This window comes from Doryrhamphus excisus, linkage group LG12 (genome assembly GCF_037039965.1).
Source record: "Doryrhamphus excisus strain RoL-2023G ecotype Guam linkage group LG12, RoL_Dexc_Guam_v1.1, whole genome shotgun sequence".
NCBI lineage: Eukaryota > Metazoa > Chordata > Actinopteri > Syngnathiformes > Syngnathidae > Doryrhamphus > Doryrhamphus excisus.
The window spans coordinates 9876560-9897335 of record NC_136368.1 but is presented as its reverse complement, the minus strand read 5'-3'; the positions used below and the strand labels follow the sequence as shown (position 1 = coordinate 9897335).

At 40.0% G+C, this 20776-nt stretch overlaps 1 protein-coding gene across 5 annotated transcripts in view; it reads left to right on the top strand.

Moving 5' to 3' along the window:
- The window catches only part of slc4a3 (solute carrier family 4 member 3), a 38435-nt gene that overhangs the window by 6073 nt on the left and 11586 nt on the right, over nucleotides 1-20776 (top strand). For 2 of the 5 annotated variants that reach the window (XM_058081181.2, XM_058081180.2), the window contains exons 4-16: nucleotides 45-295; nucleotides 433-608; nucleotides 1319-1545; nucleotides 9167-9312; nucleotides 10174-10354; nucleotides 10485-10620; nucleotides 14148-14331; nucleotides 15587-15692; nucleotides 16149-16333; nucleotides 17383-17602; nucleotides 17911-18126; nucleotides 18368-18516; nucleotides 18602-18796. In XM_058081181.2, coding sequence (XP_057937164.2) covers nucleotides 45-295; nucleotides 433-608; nucleotides 1319-1545; nucleotides 9167-9312; nucleotides 10174-10354; nucleotides 10485-10620; nucleotides 14148-14331; nucleotides 15587-15692; nucleotides 16149-16333; nucleotides 17383-17602; nucleotides 17911-18126; nucleotides 18368-18516; nucleotides 18602-18796 — 2372 coding nt within the window. Of the gene's footprint in view, nucleotides 1-44; nucleotides 296-432; nucleotides 609-1318; nucleotides 1546-6973; nucleotides 7636-9166; nucleotides 9313-10173; nucleotides 10355-10484; nucleotides 10621-14147; nucleotides 14332-15586; nucleotides 15693-16148; nucleotides 16334-17382; nucleotides 17603-17910; nucleotides 18127-18367; nucleotides 18517-18601; nucleotides 18797-20776 lie in introns of those variants that run through there. The other 3 variants (XM_058081184.2, XM_058081182.2, XM_058081185.2) reach the window with 3 other exon arrangements.

Here is a 20776-nt window from a genome sequence, read left to right as displayed (position 1 = left end):
TTATTTGTAGTGATAATACATTCTTCTCATGTCTTCATATACAGATCGCAGACACACAGTTCACCATATCCATCACCCCTTATCCACCCACTTGCCTGTACCCCAGCGCTTACGCAAGAGGGTGCACAGCACAGACCGCAGGCGCCGAAAGAAACGGAAGAAAAAAAAGACCTCTCTACCACCTTCTGAAGTTACGCCCACAATCCATGAAGTAGATGAGGAGGAAGTAGCATCTGAAATAGACACGCAGGAGGTAGCTGCCATTGCCACAGAGTTACCCAGTATTGAAGCACAGGTAATATAGGATTGAAACCCACAAGACTGATACTGTTGCTGTTACAATGATCTGTTTTGAGCACATAAACCACGATGTTAATGTATTGTGTAAGGTGTCAATTCCACCCCTCTCACTGATCTTCTTCTTCCTCTTAGTTTAGTTTGGAGAGTCAAGAGGACGTGGAGGAAGTCTCGCCAATGACCACTTTCCACACAGAAAATGAAGGACATCCTTTAACCCAGAAGTGCACGTTTACTCAAAGGGGAGAGGTTCATAGTGCTGTCATTGAACACCATGAGGAGATGGAAAAGGGGGAAGCACCTTGCAATAGGTAGGCTCTCATATCTTATTGTGTCCTGTTTGGTTGGTGGAGAATGTTTGAATGGAAATTGGTTCCTTTTTAATATGTGAGAAGTTAGCCAATAGCAAAGCGAATAACCCCCATGTGATTACATGAGGCAGCGTGGCTCTTACACCAAAAGTTGATAATTAAAACGAAATAAAATATTAGAGAGTACAGCATACGTGTATCACTGTTAGATTAGATTAGACATTTTTACAATCCTTGAACACACCATTGTCCTGCGCTGAGACACAAATGTTTGCAGATCAGAATATATACATTATTAGGGGTTGTTTGTAATTTGTATGGCATTTGCTTATAGAGCAAATGGGTCTTGTCACAGCAGATCGATTTGGAAAATGTTTTCTGTGTCATGCATTTTTGTGTGGCTGTGCTTGATAGACCACAGGCTGCTGTTTGGTGAGAGGACACATTCCTATTGCTGTGTTAGAAAGTCCTCTTCTGGTGATTTGACAGAAATGCAAGCAAACACATTTGCTTTGAAGAAATGTATGTTATGAATTTGGTGTGCATGACATTCACATATTTAGTAAGTGCAACACTACAATGTTGGTGTGTTTACTGTTGTAATAAAAGCTCAGGAAGAGAATGGCAATGATTTGTCCAATGGTCCTGCAACATGGACCTCCGTATGTCTATACAAATTTCTTGTAAATCATATCTGTGTTCTTTCTCAGCGTTAACCCAGGATCAGTATCCCCCGGTGCAATTGCAACTCTGAGCAGGTTCCGTCGAAAGCCCACCCACCATCGCATGACAAGTGCCCAAAGGAGCAACTATGACCTGAGGGAGCGGATCTGCATTGGCAGCATGACTGCTGTTGAAACTGCTGTATATCAGCAAGTGCCAACCGATGAAGCTGAGGCTCAGATGTTGGCCAGCGTCGACTTGGATGACATGAAAAGTGGGTGAGAGCTAAGTGTGGGCTCACATGTTCCGCTATTAGGTCGAATTTTGTTGAGGGAGAGAAGCTAAAGCAAATGCAAATGCAGACAAACCGCATCCAGGAAACTCCAGCGAAAAAGGACTGAAGTGAAAAAGTCTTCAACGATACACATGAGAACGACAGATGACGATAGATGACAATAGATGACGATAGATGACGATAGCGTCACAATAGCTCATGAGGACACAAACAGGCGACTTTAAAGACACAGTGTCTGTTTCAGTTTAATACAGATTAATAACAAAAACTGGGGTACCACTGTCGCTCTGCCTACTGAGTATCTATTCATTTACTCATTAGGACTCTGTCTAAAGTTGACTTAATTAGTAAGATTCTAAAACAATCTATGCACCTTGTATAGAGAGGCATACAGTATAAAAAACACTGACTTGGGAAAATGACATTTGAGTTTTGGACTTTTCTGGCATTTTCCTAAACACGGATCTTGACTACGACTACAGGGTTGCTTGCCGATACCCTTGGATGGAATGTTTTCTGCCACACAGAATGCCAGAAATCAGGGAAAACCTCCCAGAAGATTAAAGGAGAATTACTAATATCTGCAGTACCTTACTCTCCTGCAAAAAGGGGCAAGAGGACAGTCTATGATATATATCATATTCACTGATCTGATTGCTATACGTTCATGATGGGTTTGGCTCAGCAAAATTACATTTGATTTGATCAGGCTATTAAAAAATGTTGTTAACAGGCGCTCTTGGGTAAAATAAACATATAATAACCCCAGACTGGTTGCCAGCCAACCGCAGGGCACAAATACACAAACAAGCAGTCACAAGCATATTCACACATGATATATGTACTACGTATGATTTGGGGCATTGGAGAAAACTGGAGTGCCCAGAAAACACATGCACGCACAGGGAGAACATGTGCACTCCAAGAAGACTGACTTGCTTGGGTCTAGGTGGTCAACACTTGAAGCATCCTGAAGAAATCCATGCCACTCCTTACTGCACGCTGCATAAAGTTGAATTGTTCACAAATTACAACCATCCCTAAAAAGCACATAAAATCTTTTGATTTACTGCACACACAAATAATGCTGATTACACAGTGAAGGAGAACATGAAGATTTATAGAGATGTGTAGTAAACACAAAACAACAAACCATCAGAATTGAACTGGAGTTAGGGGTGTAAAAGAAAAAGTCAGAATTCAGGGGCAATAACTGACAGAGCCTGCAGTCGATTCCCCTTCACCAGCGACCTTGCCTCTGGGCTTTCCTGTTTTACCAGACTGAAGTAATCATTGACTGTTTTGAAACACAAAACAGAGCCACTAAAATCACAGCTGCTGGCAGTGATGCTTCACTTTGACAGGCCATGCAAACCACTGTACCCCTCAGTTTCATTCTATAGCACTCACAATTGGGATTGTAGTTTCTAAAATATAATGTATCTAGGATAAAGTGTTTCTATAATTCCTTTCTACACTAACCCCAATGTACCAGCTTAACCATTCCAAATATGTGTAAGTTCAAACAATGCACAGCATACACACAGAATAAATAAACACATTTAATTACATCCAGCCTATCCCAGCTGACTTTATGCAATAGTCAGGGTACACCAGGGACTGGTTGCCAGTCAATCGCTGGGCACATATAGACAAACAACATTCACACTAAAAAGCTTGTGGTTACTTGTGACCAAGAATGTTAGCAAGCAAACAGAAGGGATGATGGAGGGACCTAGGATATACTATACCATACTGTACGCTTATGTTAGCACGCAGGCCACACAGCTAGGAGACTAGTGTTCAATTTCACCCTCGGCCATCTCTGTGTGGAGTTTGCATCTTCTCCCCGTGCATGCGTGGGTTTTCTCCGGGTACTCCGGTTTCCTCCCACATTCCAAAAACATGCTAGGGTAATTGGCGACTCCAAATTGTCCATAGGTATGAATGTGAGTGTGAATGGTTGTTTGTCTATACGTGCCCTGTGATTGGTTGGCGACCAGTCCAGGGTGTACCCCGCCTCTCGCCCGCAGACAGCTGGGATAGGCTCCAGCACCCCCCGCAACCCTTGTGAGGATAAGCGGTAGAAAATGAATGAATATTGTACCGTTATAAGAATAAGACAGTATTGTTTTATAGCAGACAAAGCAAATGGTGTAAATCTTTGGCCATACTATTGTTTGAAGTCGATGTCAGTAGGTCCCCCCATGGGTCAACTTAGAATAGGCTGTATAACAGGCCATTGGATCTGTACCAAATTCTATCGATAAAAGCAGTGTCAGCATAACCCAACAAGTCAGCCGGTAAAGCCAGAAAGAACAAATCTGAAAAAGATGCAATCACTGCCATAGTACAGGAAAATTCCCTTCAAAAGGTATGCAGTTTTATCATAATAGAGAATATAGTCTAGGGTCAGATTTCAACATACAACAGTGTAGCCAAAAGGCACTAAAATTGTGGACCAGACAGATTGTTCATGGCTCACCTACTGTCAGTGTCAGTTTACCTGCAGCCAAGGGACAAGCAGTCTGAGTGCTATTAATTTAGCAACTTGAGCAGAACAATGATATGCTAACAGGGGAAACATCACACAGAATAAGCCGGAACAACTGAACACCAGGATATGATAAGCTGAGCCTCATCAGGATTTTCCAAAGGCTCATTGGAACGATCTCGATGTGGCAAGCATGAGCGAGAAACCTCAGCACAGAAATGTTGTTCAACATCTTCAAGAAGGGAAATAAATGAAGCAGGGTTTAAGGCAGGGGTGGGCAAACTATGGCCCGGGGGCTACATCCGGCCCACCAAGTGTTTAAATAAGGCCCGCTCGTTCTTTCCAAAGTATTTAATTGAAACTTCACGTACAACCTGGCATCATGGCTTGAGACAATCTTTTGATGGTTTAGGTAGCTTTTTTTTATCAACTTGGTTATTTGATGTGGTCTGCTGTTTACAATGTCCTCCTGAAAAAAGGGACACAAGCACATATAGCAGGTTGCATGACACTTTTACAGGTACAATAATTCCAAGTGGACTGTTGGAACTGTATGTGTAAAATATATGGTCTGGCCCCCTGTCAATTTTATTAAATCAATGCGGCCCGTGAGTCAAAAGGTTTGGTCACCCCTGGTTTAAGGTGTTGCAATGCTGCATGGTGATGTAGGCTAACAGTTATGTCATATCATAAATTAAACACTGTGGTGTGAGCTTTAGATAATTTAGAGTCTTCAAAAGTGTTGCTAAAGAATGCAGCTTCAAATCCAAAAAGGACTGTTTTGCCCCAGACATCCATGTTAACTTTCAACATGGGGGCAACCCGGACTCAGGAGTGTTGTCATCAAGAGGCTCTGGAATAAACTCTGTTAACATGACTGAAGTTGAAAACTGAAGTTTGGACCCCATAGCAGCCAGGTGTTTTTGCTCGGCAATGATGTCTTCCTTACATTGTTGTCTACAGTGAGAACAGACCATCAAATCATTCCCAAAACAGTGAGCCATCAGGAAGGTGGAAGTCTGCCAAACTGTGAGCAAGGGAGGTATTAGAGATAGTTAGCTCTCAGTGTAACGTTTTCCAACCATAATTGAAAATCTAAATGAAGAGGAACACTGAGAAAGGCATTCAAAATCCACTTCCACTAGAGAGTACCATTGAGTGGAATGTGTTAGGAACATTAGGGCATCATTCGCAGCTTGTCAGTCCTGAGCACATCTCCATTCGTCCGAGTGACCAGCTGGTCTGATTTCTTCACAGGAAAAATGTCAGTTTGGACAGGGGCGTAATCAGATGGCTTTCAACAACACATCTAAGACAGGGCGTGGATGTTCCTTGAGTGTGAATTGAGAGTCCTTTGGCCTGTAATCGCTTTTGGGTGTGATGCTGACCAGCTCACAGCCCTTAATGATAGCAGTGTTTCTGATACCATTATTTAGCTTAGGGAGTTAATGTTATTTAATTGAAACAAGAACACAACAAGTAAGTTAAAGGAATAGTTTGGATTTGTTGACATGAATTGTATGGCACCTCCAGCAGTGAAGTCTGTCAACAGCGACTCACTCCACACTTCATGTCCTTAGCCAAGTTCTGGTCAGATTTCGGTGCTGAGGAAAGTAGTTGCAGCGAATAGCTGGGGACAATTAGGTAAAGAGTTTGGCTTCTCAAAACAGTATGTGTTCAATACATAGTACATTTGCATCAAAAAAAAAGTCCCAATAGAAAAAATCAGACCTCACAAATTGTGCAACGTCATTTTCTCTGTCGTCATATCACTTTGCGCTCCCACCTGTTCATTGTTATGCACATTTGCTTCATTGGTTTCACAGTGTTTACTGCTGGGATAGTGAAAAAGTAACATGTCTGACTACGGGACAATACGACAACATTCCTTTTAGCACAAAGCCATGAATCGGAATACACAGATGCGGAACTTCATCAAATTGAGTTCGGTGCTTGTGCTATAGAGTTCGGTGACACCAAGAAGGTGCCAGTGGGCAGCACAAATTAGCTAGTTCTTAGCTGGGGTAGTGGAACAGCAGAACTCTTCAAAACACGTCTCATCCTCTGTCTTGGGTGGAATTTATCGGGAGACACTTCCTTGTTTTTACAAGAAAACAGCAAGTGCGTACCATTTTTTAAACCAGTATAGATCTCGTGTTGCAGTGATTGTGATTCGCGCATCTCAACACTGAGAAACACACCTTAGTTAAATGGCAAATTTATTTTGACTGTGGGTTATTTTCAGTTTTTTTTTTATTAGCCTCTATTCTGAAAGTTTGTGAAAGTTAACTGTAGAGAACTGATTGTGCGGGGGCATGCATATAGGAAGCCACATGTAAAATTCAATCACACTTTTGTAGCTAATATTTTGAATATTTAGCTCACTTTTCTCACATTTGGCTTGGTTTTGTCACATTTAAGTAATATTTTTTATGCATGAATGTGAGTGTGAATGGTTGTTTGCCTCTGACATCACAAAATAACAGTTTTGCAATGCCCTCTGAAACCTAGCGTTTGAACCATCCCAAACTTCTTTCAGGGCTCACTTCCAAATGTACAAACCTCATTATTTGAAACATTAGCATCATTTAACATGAGAAAACAACATTATAACTACATTTATAGGTCACAAAAGTGGAAAAAAGTACAATAGGTCCCTTTTAAACTATTGTAATGTGCATGACTATGCAATTTACTCTGAATCATCAAGCATTAGAATAGAAAATATTGATTTATGACCTGCACCAATGAATTTGGTTTGGTTTGGCAATACTTATAAGATTTGATTCCTAAAGTCTTTACCCAATGACATGTTCCTACAGTATTTTCGGTAGGACGGTAATGGTACTAATGAAACGCATCACCTCTACTAACGCTGTCGTTATGGCACAGCCTCAAAATCAATAGGCTGTGGACATCACAGAAAAGGGTGCACTGTGATTCAGCTGACAGGTTTCACAAAGAAGACCACCCATTTTCTGTATTTTGCAGTTGTCGCTAAAGTTCATGTTGCTCCTGTGTCTGCACGCTTCTGACTGCAGAGCAGTGTTTGTTTGCTTCAGCTGGATATTTCTTTCATTTTTCTATACATACAGAACCCACTTGACCACAAACTAATCTTTTTTCTTGCTGATACAATTTTGTCAAAGGGTTAGGATCAATGCATCAAGCTTTCATTGGGCTCACGGTGCAACAACTTCAACGGAGGTAGACTGGTGACTTGTGAAAAGTGGTCTAGGGAGCACGCTGCACTCAAGAGTTAGCAACCCTGGATGAGCAGTAGGTCTGCTTGGAGAGAGGAGGATAGGAGGAGGTACCAGCTGTCAAGATGACAGATCCAGAGGGACAAGATAGCCAAGCTGATAAGAATAACTGCACCGACAACAATGGATCTGAGCACCAGTGTGGTGTCCAGAAAGGCTCTGGCACCCCAAGGCAGCACCAACATGAGCACCATAGCTCACAGTCCAATGTGGAAGGCTTTGAGGATTTTGAAGAGTTTGTTTTTGATTTTGATGATTATGACTTGCTTGAGTCAATTCACTCTCAACTGGGGTCACCACTCGATACAATCCGTAAGTGTTGACGTTCACCTCTAATCTTGCTGAATAGAGTTTAGACTTGTTTGGGTTTTGACAGTGGGAATGTGGCATCCAAGCTCGTGTCCATCATAATTCAACAATTTCACATCAGTAGACATTTTGTTCTATTTCTAGCCACATAATCAATGGATGTGAGTTTCCACTGATTACGTAGTTCGCTGCTGGCTTAATTAATGGTATGGGGAACATTCATGTCACAGAGTACTAAGTTGGGCCATGGTATTGAGTGAAATGCTGCTCGACTGTTGCTGTTTCCGCTTTTTTCATTGATCGAGTGGCATCCATTTGACTTTGGGCTCAGCCACAGCTGGAGCGGAAAGACATTTCATTGACAATCCATGTGTGATTCTGGTACTGCTGTGTGTATTTATTTTACTTTTCATTTATTTTTGATGTTTTTAGTCTTAGTAGAAGAAATGACAGTGATCAGCACCCTGGTCTACCCTGTGGTCATTAAATAATGATTTTTTTATAGCTGGATGTATAGACTTTTTCATTTAACACTCTTCATTGTTGTGAAATGTATCTTTAAGGTATTTAAAACCCACTGCGGACGCAAGGGTAAAATTAATCCAGACATGTTGTGTTATTCCTTTTTGTAAATAAATGCATTGATTACATCCATGCATCAATTTTCTACTGCCCTCACTTTGGGTGAGAGACATGGCGCACCCTGGACTGCCTGTCAATCTCAGGCACATATAGACGAACAACTACACGCTTCCAGTCACATCTAAGGGCAGTTTAGACTCTCCATTAAACCTAGCAGGCACGTTTTTGGGACGTTGAACTTGGAGTAAGAAGAGAGACCATGCAAACCCCAAAATGCCCAAAAGGAGATTCAAACCTGGATTTGCCAACTGTGAGACAGAAATGTATACTCCACCATGTCACTGTATTGCCCATATATAATTACACTGAACTATATATGAAGTATTAAAAACATGGCTGCACGGCGATGATTGATTAGCATATAGGCCTCACAACTAGGAGACACAAGTTCAATTCCGCCCTCGGCCATCTCTGTGTGGAGTTTGCATGTTTTCCCAGTGCATGCGTGGGTTTTCTCTGGGGACTCTGGTTTCCTCCCACATTCCAAAAATAATGTTAGGTTAATTGGCGACTCCAAATTGTCCATAGGTATGAATGTGAGTGTGAATGGTTGCTTGTCCATATGTGCCCTGTGATTGGCTGGCAACCAGTCCAGGGTTTACCCCTCCTCTCGCCCGAAGACGGCTGGGATAGGCTCCAGCACCCCTGCGACTCTTGTGAAGCGGTAGAAAGCAGTAGAAAATAAATGAATATTAAAAACATAACTTCATCTAGACCACTTGCAGCTCGGGGCGTGTATCAATCGTTATAACTACCTTTTTATCTGTGATCCCCCACACAAGTACACTTTTCGTCATTTGAGGAATGAGATGACGGATCTGACAAACTTTTAATCATGACCATAATCGTCTTTGCAATATTGCATTGAATCCAGTCATTTTGTTTTGTGCAGGTCATAGATTTGAGGACAACCCCGGGGTAAGACGCCACCTAGTGAAGAAGTCATCTAGATGCCAGGTGGCCCGGGCAAGTAACAGTTCGACACCCCTATCGAGCTTGAAGAAGAAGAAAAGAGCAGCAGACAAGAAGACCCATGAGGTTTGTGGCAAACAACCAGCCATCATGGTAGAGATGATTGGTTACTTGAAGTGTAAAAGTTAAAAAAAAAAATGATGTGTCCTGCATAAAGCCATATTTGAGCTTAAAGGGGATGTTGCTTTTTCCACTTTTATGACCTATAAATGTTGAATGTTAGAATGTTGTATTCTCGTATTAAAACGATGCCAAAGTTTCAGATAATGAGGATTGCACATTTTTAGTGAGCCCTGAAAGAACTTTGGGATGGCTCAAACACTAGGTTTCAAAAAGCTTGGTAAAACTGCCCCTTTGTGATGTCACAGAGGGACAGATTTCTTTATATGGTTCATAGTTAGGAAGCACTTTGGGCGTGTGACCAATCACAGCGGAGTGGGCATGCCCGGAGGTGGGCGGTGAGTTGACAAAATTAAAACAGACCGTTTTGGCAGGAAGCACAAATCAACGGAAATACAACTGGAATAGTTGCAGATTCTGCAAAGATGCTGACTGATAAGTCACCTTAAACCTAGAAAAAAATGCGTTGGGAGATTCAGTCATATTATGGCATGCACATTGGACCCTAAGATTTTGCACATACGGTTTTCATAGGATTTGGTTTTCGCCAAAAAATGTATGTCTTGGTTATTGTACAGCCAAATAGTCTGCTGAAGTAACTAGTCAGTTTGCCTATGTAGCGGTCAAACAAAGCACAACAACAGTTCCCATGATGAGTAGAGTGTCGAAACTGAATATATTTCGAAGCGGTCTTTGATGAGTGTGACTTATATTTAGGTACGCTCAATATTGCAGAATTAATGTTAACTGAGGTTCCATGGTATTCTATATCCCTGAGTTCTCATTCGTGCTTTGCTTCACCTCCAGTTGTTTGTAGAGCTGAACGAGCTCATTGTGGAGAAAGACCATGAAATGCGTTGGAAGGAGCGTGCTCGCTGGATCAAGTTTGAGGAGGATGTTGAGGAGGAGACTGATCGCTGGGGAAAACCTCACGTGGCTTCGCTTTCTTTTCGAAGTTTACTTGAGCTTCGTCGCACCATCACAAATGGTAAATGGCCTCTGCCAACATTCAGCAAAAAAATATTGTGAAAAAAACAAAAACAAAACAACAAAACTATTGAATTTGTTGAAAGTGATCATGATTGTAATATTGTCATATCATGATCTGGTTTTCCTAGGTGCCATCCTTCTGGACCTTGAGCAGAACTCTCTGCCAGGAATCGCCCATTTGGTGGTGGAGACGATGATCATCTCTGATCAGATTAGAGCTGAGGACCGATCCTGTGTTCTCCGGGCTCTACTTCTCAAACACAGGTCTGTTCTGTAACATATCCCGCCTGATATAGTGGCATTTCCACTTGCCTGACTCGTGATCTTCCATGTACTGTATAGAATACAGGTCAAAGTTTTATATGGGAAGCATTTTTGTGTTTGTAATGGTACTTGAGATCACAACATATGCCCAAAATAGTATCAGCGCCCCTCAAAACTTTAGGGAAATCCTCTTTCCTAATTTGGGTGGGACTTGATTTTCCTCCATTCACTAATTAGGATCTTAAATGGGACCTATTATGCTTTCTCCATTTTTATGACCTATAAATGGAGTTAGAATGTTGTAGTCTCATGTTAAACGATGCCAAAGTTTCAGATGATGTTTGTCAGGAAGCAGAAATCAAAGGAAGTACAACTGGAATAGGTGCAGATTCAGCAAAATCTAAAAAGTTTTCTGTGCAGGTTATTGTGTGTAACTGCTCTATAGGAGACCGCAACTCAATACAAGGGGTCGAAAATGAGCATAATAGGCCCCTTTAGGTCAAGGTCATTTACATAATGTAAATGACCTTGACCTTAAAGATGATTCGATGATCCGAAACACGGCAGCGAGTCCACCAAAGCCAGGTGGGATACGTAATTGTATATGGTGACAATAATGTGTTAGTCTCTTTGAACTGTGAAGTGATCCATGAGTGAGATTGGCTGATACCAATACCTATCACATAAGTACATAACTGTAAATTATTCTATTTACGGAGGTGCCATCAAGGTTGGTAAAGTTAGGACAGTTCCCAGGGCTCTGGCAGTTAAAAAAATCATCTTGGGCCCCCACTTTTTTAAAAATAATTACCTTTTACCTGTAAATAGGTAATTATTTAAAATAATTACCAATTTACCCGTAAATAGGTAATTATTTAAAAAAGTGGGGGCCCAAGGTGATTTTTTTTTTATTTGATGAGACATGATATTACATCACATTACCATTGCACTGCATGGAGTCAACCATTGCATGTCCGTCATGAGAGATAAGTTCTCCTCCTATTCCATATGGAAGTGGTAAGGTTTTGGCTTCTTACTTTGTCTTTCTTCCCACTTTGTTTGAAACCCTTTCTTACGTTTAGAATAAATCAGTTGGAGCCTAACGAGTTAGCTCATGAACTTGATTTGCAGTATGTGAGCTGCTAACTGAATATGTCCCTGCAAAGCACAATCGGAGTGAAAGGTTACTAGGGGTGCTATTTCATGTTTACACGGCTCTAATAAAAGTAAAAAACTTATTCATGAAGTCAGAAACATATTTGTTTGCTCTACGTACAAAAAATCAGAATTCATGAATATTCATGAATATTTTTACCCTACTTTGTAGAAATTCACTTATCGCTGTCCGGTCTAGAACCAATTAATCACAATAGAAAACGGACGACTGCACAGATATTGGTACATTAGAAATTCATTTTACAATAAAAATAGATTAAAGCAACACAAAAGGAGAGGCAAAAGAACCCAAATTCCCATCTCTAGTTAAGGATTAACAAGAAATCATTGTCCTGTGAGGTGAGTCCAAGAATTCCGAGATATTTCTACAGGGTATTTTTGACTTAGGATAATTCCCATCTGCTTAATAGTCATCAGTGTTACTGTCATGGCCAAAAGTAAATCTAAACCATCTTAATCTCAAATGATAGGAAATGTTGTAAATGAAAAATGAACAAGTTTTTCCTTTAATGATCGAAATTCAGCTACATCGAAGCATATGTATGGCAACATATAAAATGATTTTTGGTTTGTGTTAGCAAAAGGCTGACACAGGGAACCCACACTGGGAATTTCCAGAATGTTAGATTTAACGAGACTTGGCTCATCATCTGAACTTTCCTGTGGTTGACAGGGCTGCAGATGTTGAAACTGTACTGTGGTGTGCGGCTGTAAAGTCTACGCCATTGTTAATGTTTTGTGTAATCAACAGTGGCCCTCGATATTTACCTTTGCGATACTCTTCAATGTTACACACATATATGTGTTGGTTACAAAGCAAATAATTTGCTTTTAAATGCCTTACCACTCCAGTCAAAGTTCAATGATAATATGGACTACATATTCTACCTTTTGTTGAAATCCAGTATTTTGCACCAAGTTTAAGTGTTAAGTGACTACAAAAACTGATAGCTCATGTATCCTTGCCAGGCTTGTGTTTCAGTTTAATGGCACTGCAATAAACTATTAAAGCAGTTTGCATTTTTGATGCAGAAGAATCATTGTAAATATTTGACTTCCTCAGCATTCATATAAGTAGACTTCTTGAAAACAGAAATCTTAAGAATATGAATAAACTGGATTTCAGCTTGTCAAATATAAATGTTTTGAATATCAAGATGTTTTATGTGTTTATATTTAATAACCTTACAATATCTGCTTATGCTAAAAGTCTGTAGCTCTCCCAAATGTGCTCCGCCTGTTGACGAAGACTTATTTTGACATGCCAGTGAAACTCGTTGGTAGTTGAATTGTGGAACCTCAGTTAGTGTATGCCCTGGTTAGTGTTTTTTGGTTAAGGTTGATATTTACGGCAACATTTTGCCTCAGTTTACATACATTTTCTGGTTACGGTACAATATGATATCATCAGGAATCCCTATTTATAACTTATAGCTTAATTAGCTGTCAGTAATATGCTTTTGAAGGTCAAGCCAATCCTTTTTGAGAGCATTACACAATGTAAAAAAAAATGTAAAAACAGTATATTGATCGTCTGTAAACAAATTCCATAATACTGTATGTACTGCATTAGTTTTGGCATTTTTGGAATTGTATGATATTTTCCACAAATGTACAAACCTTACATATATAGACATAGATTTCTGAGTGTGTGTGTGTTGATCCCATTTGCTGCGTTTTACAAACAGTTTTTTACAAGCGTTTTGCAACAGTTATCTCAGTTAAGTCATATTGCACGCACATGCAAAGCAATACACTGTGAATAAAATAAAGCCATCGAGCCAAAATGCAAACTGGGCCATCATGCGGTCATTGTCAGCCTTTCCACGTAAATTCCCAGCATATCACTGGCAGCTTCCACAGGGAAACCAACCCGCCGTCATTACAGTCATTATGAGACTGACATCAGATTTACAACGTGGAAAGAAACACATCGAGATGCTGTTAGAATTTGGCTCATTGCTTCCTAAGACCACTTGAAAGATCCATTAGAAATGTCTTGTGCACGACTCCCTTAGCAGTTCCACCTCCTTTTAGTCAAGAGGTTGTTTTGTTCAAATTTGGTATGTGGTCTTCATGAGTGAGGTGATGTCACCATTGGACTCAAAAGCAATGCATGTGATTTGTCGTTAGAGGGAGTCAAACATTATTTCACTTCGAAATGTGCAGCTTTCTTTGTGATTTTTCTGATATGGCTTAAAAATTGAATATAGGTTCATGTTGTGTCATTTTTTATGATAAAGACATTGGCACGCGAGTGATTGGTCTCTTGGTAAAAAGCCAGTGTCGGCCATCTCTACTTAACTCTTATCTCTTATTAACACTGAAACACCCAACTTTTTTTGCCACAGCCATCCAAGTGATATGAAACATCGTTTTCACCGCTACCACTCGTCTGCCAGTCTCCACGGGGGTTACAATCACAACCACGTCCAGGACACGAGCCTGCCCCTGGTAGCTGAAGAACATGGTGAACACCAGGATAACAAAGGACCCGTGTATGACCCCAAACAGGAAGTTTTTGTCAGTCTGTTTGTAAGTTTGCTTTATATTATTGTATGTCTTCTAAAGCTGTCCCTGCAGGAGCCCATGTTTTTCAACGGTCACAACTTTGTCTAAGTCAAACCAATCCAATGTTGTTGGAGTAAAAGTGTAAGCAACACCTTCCAATGAAGGCGATTTTTTTCCAGATTTATTGCCGCGCTCTAGACAGCCTGGCACCCCAAGCAGTTAAATAATGCATTCATTAAAATTAAATATCAAAACTCCACATGAGGTCACAAATTCAAAATGTCACAAAGTGAAATGGTTGTATTTAATTTATTTACTCTGTTTTATTTATTTATTAATGTCCAACATTGGTTGCATTTAAATATTTTTTTCAATTCTTCTTCTCATTTATTTGTAGTTATTTTATTGTTTTTGGTTTTTTTTTTTTAGTATTTTTATCATTAGGTATGTGTAATACGTCAATGTCAACCATCCAGTTGAGAAACTCTGTTATAAAGAGTTTCATTGTAATCAATAGACAAAAGATTTCAGCCCTGATCAATGGGGGGTTGGACTATACTTCTTCGTGTTTGTTCATTAACTCGACTAAATAATTTTGTTGAAATTATTGACCCATTATCCAATATGTACTTTACTTGTTATTTTCTTGACCTCTTTGTCATTTTGAAAGGCTGCTCTGTGACTAAGAGATGCAGGGGGTGACGAAAGGCTATGAAGTTGAAACAGTGCAGGCCGATATCACATCATCAACATTCTGTTGATTCAAGCCAAAGCGAGTGATTTGACGGGAATACGGCGAGATAATTGAATTCAGCTATCGTAATCGTCAGTGAGATACACGGCATCAGCGTAGTTTATGGTGTTCAATAACTTTTAAAATAACGCGTTATCTTTGATCGCACATTATTGCATTATGACCCCCACTTGGGGCCTGTATCGCATTTCGTGAGGTCAGACGTTGTGTGGGTACTTTTTGAAGCTAGAGAGCAAAGCCCACTTGACCAGATGCATTGAATTAACTTACTGGCACTTCTTTTTAAGACATCTTGATGTATTAGCTGTAAAATTTTAATGTGCCTCGTGCAAAATGTTGGTGTTTGTCATTCTGTAATGTGTTTTAAAATCAAAGTGGTAGGTCAATAAGGGATATTTTAGGAGGCTGTATATGGCACTGTTGGCTTAATAATGCGGCGTAATTTATCCCAAGCTGCACTCTGTGGTCACGTAATGTTGCTCAGAACAGTAATGTGGATAATCTGTGTACTGTTCTTCCTCCAAGAAATCTCTCCACCCTCTATCTCCTGAGAGCCATCCAGCTGCCGCCAGATCTTTAAAACTCCTCGCCAAGATACCCAGAGATGCTGAAGCTGTCATTGTTTTAGTTGGTAAGCACTTACAATTTTGGACCAAGTACTACTTCATTTATTTTGGATTTTCTTATAAAACATGATTAAAGTGCATCATTAAGCACATGTTGTCATTTTACAGCAACAATTCAGTATGTTCAGACCAGCTTTTGTCTCATTCTGTTTTAACTGCCTGTAATCTTGCCTAAATGCAAGAAAAACATTGAAATAATAACTAAATATATAATAATTAATAAATAAATGAAACAGTTTTGGTCCGATTGCTCTTCAATGAATGTACAGCGGAACCTTAGTTTTACCTCCACTAAAGTTTATTTACTGTATTTGTCATTTGAAAAATCACAGTGATTCACTACGACTTACATCCTGTCCCTGCAGACAGGCAATAACCAAGCAAACCTACACCAATAAAACTAAAAAAGATTACCAAATAAAACAAGCATAAACATATGTCTTTATTTGTTGTTCTGTCAGGCTGTGTTGAATTTCTGGAGCAGCCAGCCATGGCCTTCCTAAGGCTCAATGAGGCTGTGCTTCTGGAGTCTGTGTTGGAAGTCCCTGTTCCTGTCCGCTTCATTTTCATTCTGCTTGGTCCCAGTCAGTCCAACATGGACTATCATGAGATTGGACGTTCCTTCTCAACGCTCATGTCTGACAAGGTACTTAGTAAAAACATTTCGAGCAAGCAAGCAACAACCTTTAAACTGAAATAGGCTGTTCATCACCTGATCAAAAGTTTAAGACCACAGCCATTAAAACCCCAAATTTTGGCAAACGGGGGTTCAATGTTGTTTACTGTCAGGTATTGAAACTGTCATGATCTCTTCATGGCAAGGGTGAAAAGCTTTCTGCTGTCTTTGAACGCGGTTAGATTGCAGGCCTCTTACAGTGCGTCCTTGCTGTACAACTAACTTAAATATTCTTAAAAGATCCTGAGGGTTATGTAACAAAAAAGTCAAGTGGTAGACCCAATCCTCGGCCCACATGAAAGTTGTTCTTCGTGCTGTGCAATAGCCATCAGAAAGCATCTGGGTACTACCTTTTTTTTTACCTGGTCTTAAAAGTTTGATCAGGAGTGTATTTCTGCAGTCTTGTGGTCGTAATTAAAAAAAGAAAAATAATCAGGAGGTTGCCTACAGCCACATTACAGCCTATAGCCACAGCAGTTGTCATTGCTACCCTAATTAGAGACCCTGACAGTTATTTGTTTTTGTAGACCACACACCTGGCAATTATTGGAGACTTCAATAGAGGCATGAATTGGATTCCCATGTCTGATATTTAAACATTTAGTAAACTGTCTATTTAATGTAATTTACAGTACATGCAATTTCAAATGAAAACCTTAGGATTTATTCCACTGCACCTTAGCAACAGTGGTCCTCATTTAATCATCCATGCATTCCTAAAGGTAGCATATTTTGATATAGAGTTTAACTTTTTTTTTGTCTGTTTTGGTATGACCTATTCCCAGTGAGGATATCATTAGGTATTTAGGTGTTTACCGCACCTTATTTCGTGATAACTATCTCGTTGTCACTGCAGCATATCGAAAAAACATATGCAGACATACTAAACAGATTGTTGTGATGTGTATCAACGTACCTTGTCAAATTAATACCCAATGCCGTATAGACATTTTACAGTATCAAAATGAAAAATCTTCTGCTTTTTTCTGCATTTACACAATTGTTTAATTTGATTTCAGAACTTCCATGAGGTGGCTTATTTCGCAGACAACAGACAGGACCTGCTGAATGGTATCAATGAATTCTTGGACTGCAGCATTGTCATTCCACCATCAGATGTGGAGGGCAAAGACCTCCTGAAGACAGTCGCTGACTTCCAGAAGCAGATGCTGCGTAAGCGCAAGGAAAGAGAACTGAAGAAGCACCACTCATCATGTGGCATAGAGCAGGACAACAAAGGTATTTGAAGTCCAGAAAGGCCTTTTGGATTCTGCAACTTGTGGTTAAATATTTCCAGACCAGACTGTGATATGTACAATTTGTTATTAATAAATGGAATATTTTCATAGAGAATAGAAAACCTGTGGCCGCACTGTGGCAAGTAGTTAGCATTGTAGGCCTCACAGTCAGGAGATCGGGAAGACCTGGGTTCGATTTTCCACTTGGGCATCTCTGTGTGGAGTTTGCATGTTCTCCTTGTGTGTGCGTGGGGTTTCCTTACCTAATACTCTCCTAATTGTTATCCAAACATGTTACAATCCATCCAGATATCAGTCCAGAGGAGGAGGAGAATGGAGAACAAGAAATTGACCCATTAAAGCGTTCAGGGATTCCGTTTGGAGGACTGATCCACGACATTCGGCGCCGGTACCCTCACTATGTCAGTGACTTGAAAGATGCTGTGGATATGCAATGCATCGCCGCTGTCATCTTCATTTACTTTGCTGCTCTGTCACCTACGATAACCTTTGGAGGCTTGCTAGGTAAGGTCACACTTCAACACTGAGATGAACGATGAGCTATTGTCACACCAATTATGAGCAATATTGAGTATTATCCAAATTGGTACTTAAAATACATACATACATACATACACACACACACACACAGCAGAACAGAAGACGGACTGCAAAATAATGTGACTACCCTTAAAATGGTGTCCTACTACTACGACTGTTACTAACAGTACTTTGAACCATACAATTTCTTTGTCTCATTACGCAGGGGAGAAAACAGAGGGCATGATGGGAGTGACTGAACTAATTGTTTCAACTGCAACCCTTGGCGTTATATTCTCACTACTTGCTGGTCAGCCACTTCTCATCATCGGTTTCTCTGGACCCTTACTGGTGTTTGAGGAAGCGTTCTACAAGGTAGCATGCAATCTCATTAAACTATGATCATGTATTTACTTGTTTTTCTTCTACTAAGCACATGACCGCATGTCTTGTTACTCAGTTTTGTCAGGCCTATGATTTTGAGTACCTGACTGGTCGAGTCTGGATCGGGTTCTGGCTCATCTTTATTGTCCTGGTGATTGTCGCGGCAGAGGGCAGCTTTCTTGTTCGCTTTATCTCACCCTTTACTCAAGAGATATTTGCGTTCCTGATTTCCCTCATCTTCATCTATGAGACATTCTCTAAGCTTTTCAAGGTAATTTAATTTTAAGAATATGTGTTTTCTAGACTACGAACTAAAGCAGGGGTGGGCAAACTACGGCCCGGGGGCCACATCCGGCCCGCCAAGTGTCTGAATACGGCCCGCCCAATCTTTCCAAAGTATTTCATTTAAACTCAACATACAACCTGGCATCATGGCCTGAGCCAACCTTTTGATGGTTTTATCAATTTCGTTTTTTGACATGGTCTGTTGTTTACAAAGTGCTCCTGAAAAAAGGGACACAAGCACATAATAATAATAATAATAATTATTATTATTATTAGATTATTATAATTATTATTAGAACTATTATGATTATTATAATTATTATATTAATGCTAATTATTATATTAATTATATATAATATTATTGTTATATTTGCATATTTTACATAATAATAATATAATAATTATTATTTTAATGTTATTGTAATTATTATAATATTTTATTATTTTTAAAATATTTAAATATAAATATAAAATAATAAATAATAATAGCAGATTGCATGACAGTTTTACAGATACAATAATACCAGGTGGACTGTTACGTGTAAAATATATAGTCTGCCCCCCGTAAATTTTGTCATATCAATGCGGCCCGCGAGTCAAAAAGTTTGCCCACCCCTGAACTAAAGGGATTTTTCCTTAGCTAAGGGGAAAAGTAACAATGGGACAGAAAAGTATTTATCAAACATTCATTGTCAAGGTACAATGACAAAGATTATGATTATGAAATGAATTAATGTATTATCCATTACAAAAGTATTTCTATTTTGACATTTTGTGCTAGTTTTGGAACCCAGATGCAATGGCATGACATTTAACAAAGTCTTGATGTATGCTCACAAGGAAAGGGATTGTACATGTGAAGTACAAAATAAAAATCTGAAAAGGGTGAATTATTTCAATTGGACTGTTCTTGTTGGTTTCACCTTTAATCCAAACGGCTTTTTTAAGTGTGGAGTCTCCCTGTTTATGTTCTCTCTTGGGTGTGTCCCCTGGGGGTGGTCACAATAGGGTCATTGTTGTTGCCGGGTGTGGCTGGTGATCAGCTCATGAGTGGGAGGGAGATGTTAGGACGTTGTTATAAGCAGACAATAGGTGTTGGTCAGACCTTCTTCCCTGTTGAATGAGAGCTGAAATTTATTAGCAACAGGGTGTGTCCAATGTACTTTGCAATTTTTGTGAGCATTGCAGTTCGGCACAGTGCCGCGCACCCATGCCTCCATCCCTCTCACCGGCGCAAGTGGCAAAGAGGGAGGAGAGAAGGGATGAGAGGGTTTAACACAGCCAAGTGTAATCTTAACCAATCATAAGAACGCCTCTAATTGCCTTTAAATGCACAGGACTGGACTGCACATCAGAGGCACACCACAATGCACATCATGCACCACGTGAGCGACCTTGTGGGACACGTCATCTGTTCTTGACAGCTACATTTAACACAGCATCAGGCTTTGACGGTATATTTGCGATATCTCCTCCTTATCCTCCTTGAGAAAAAAAAAATATCCTAGCCAGATTTTAAGAACCAACTTTATATTAATTGTTGTTTTTAGTTGTTGTTAATTGTTAGTTGTCTAATGGGTCACTATCCCGCAAAGTTAGTGCTGGATGTTGGCTCATTGTGATTGATCTGACATCAGATGTGACGGGACAATTAATACAAAAATGTACATGCTGGTTAAAACACTTACATTAAATAGTGGTTGTTGTGATCATCACTGTGTTCATTCCACTGAAATGTGCCCGCACTCTGCACCCGTCAGTCAATTAATCACTGCGCAGGGTGCGCTTTGCCTATGCCAAGAATAGACCAGATAGGTCTGGCGAGCTATCAGCGCACCTTTGGTACACTGCTTTGTCACAAAATTGTCACTGCACCTAACTGAAAATGTGGACACTTCCCTTGGTGCACCACCACGTCCATCTTGGCGCAGCCCAGTCTACCAAATTACAAAATTGGCTGTGCACA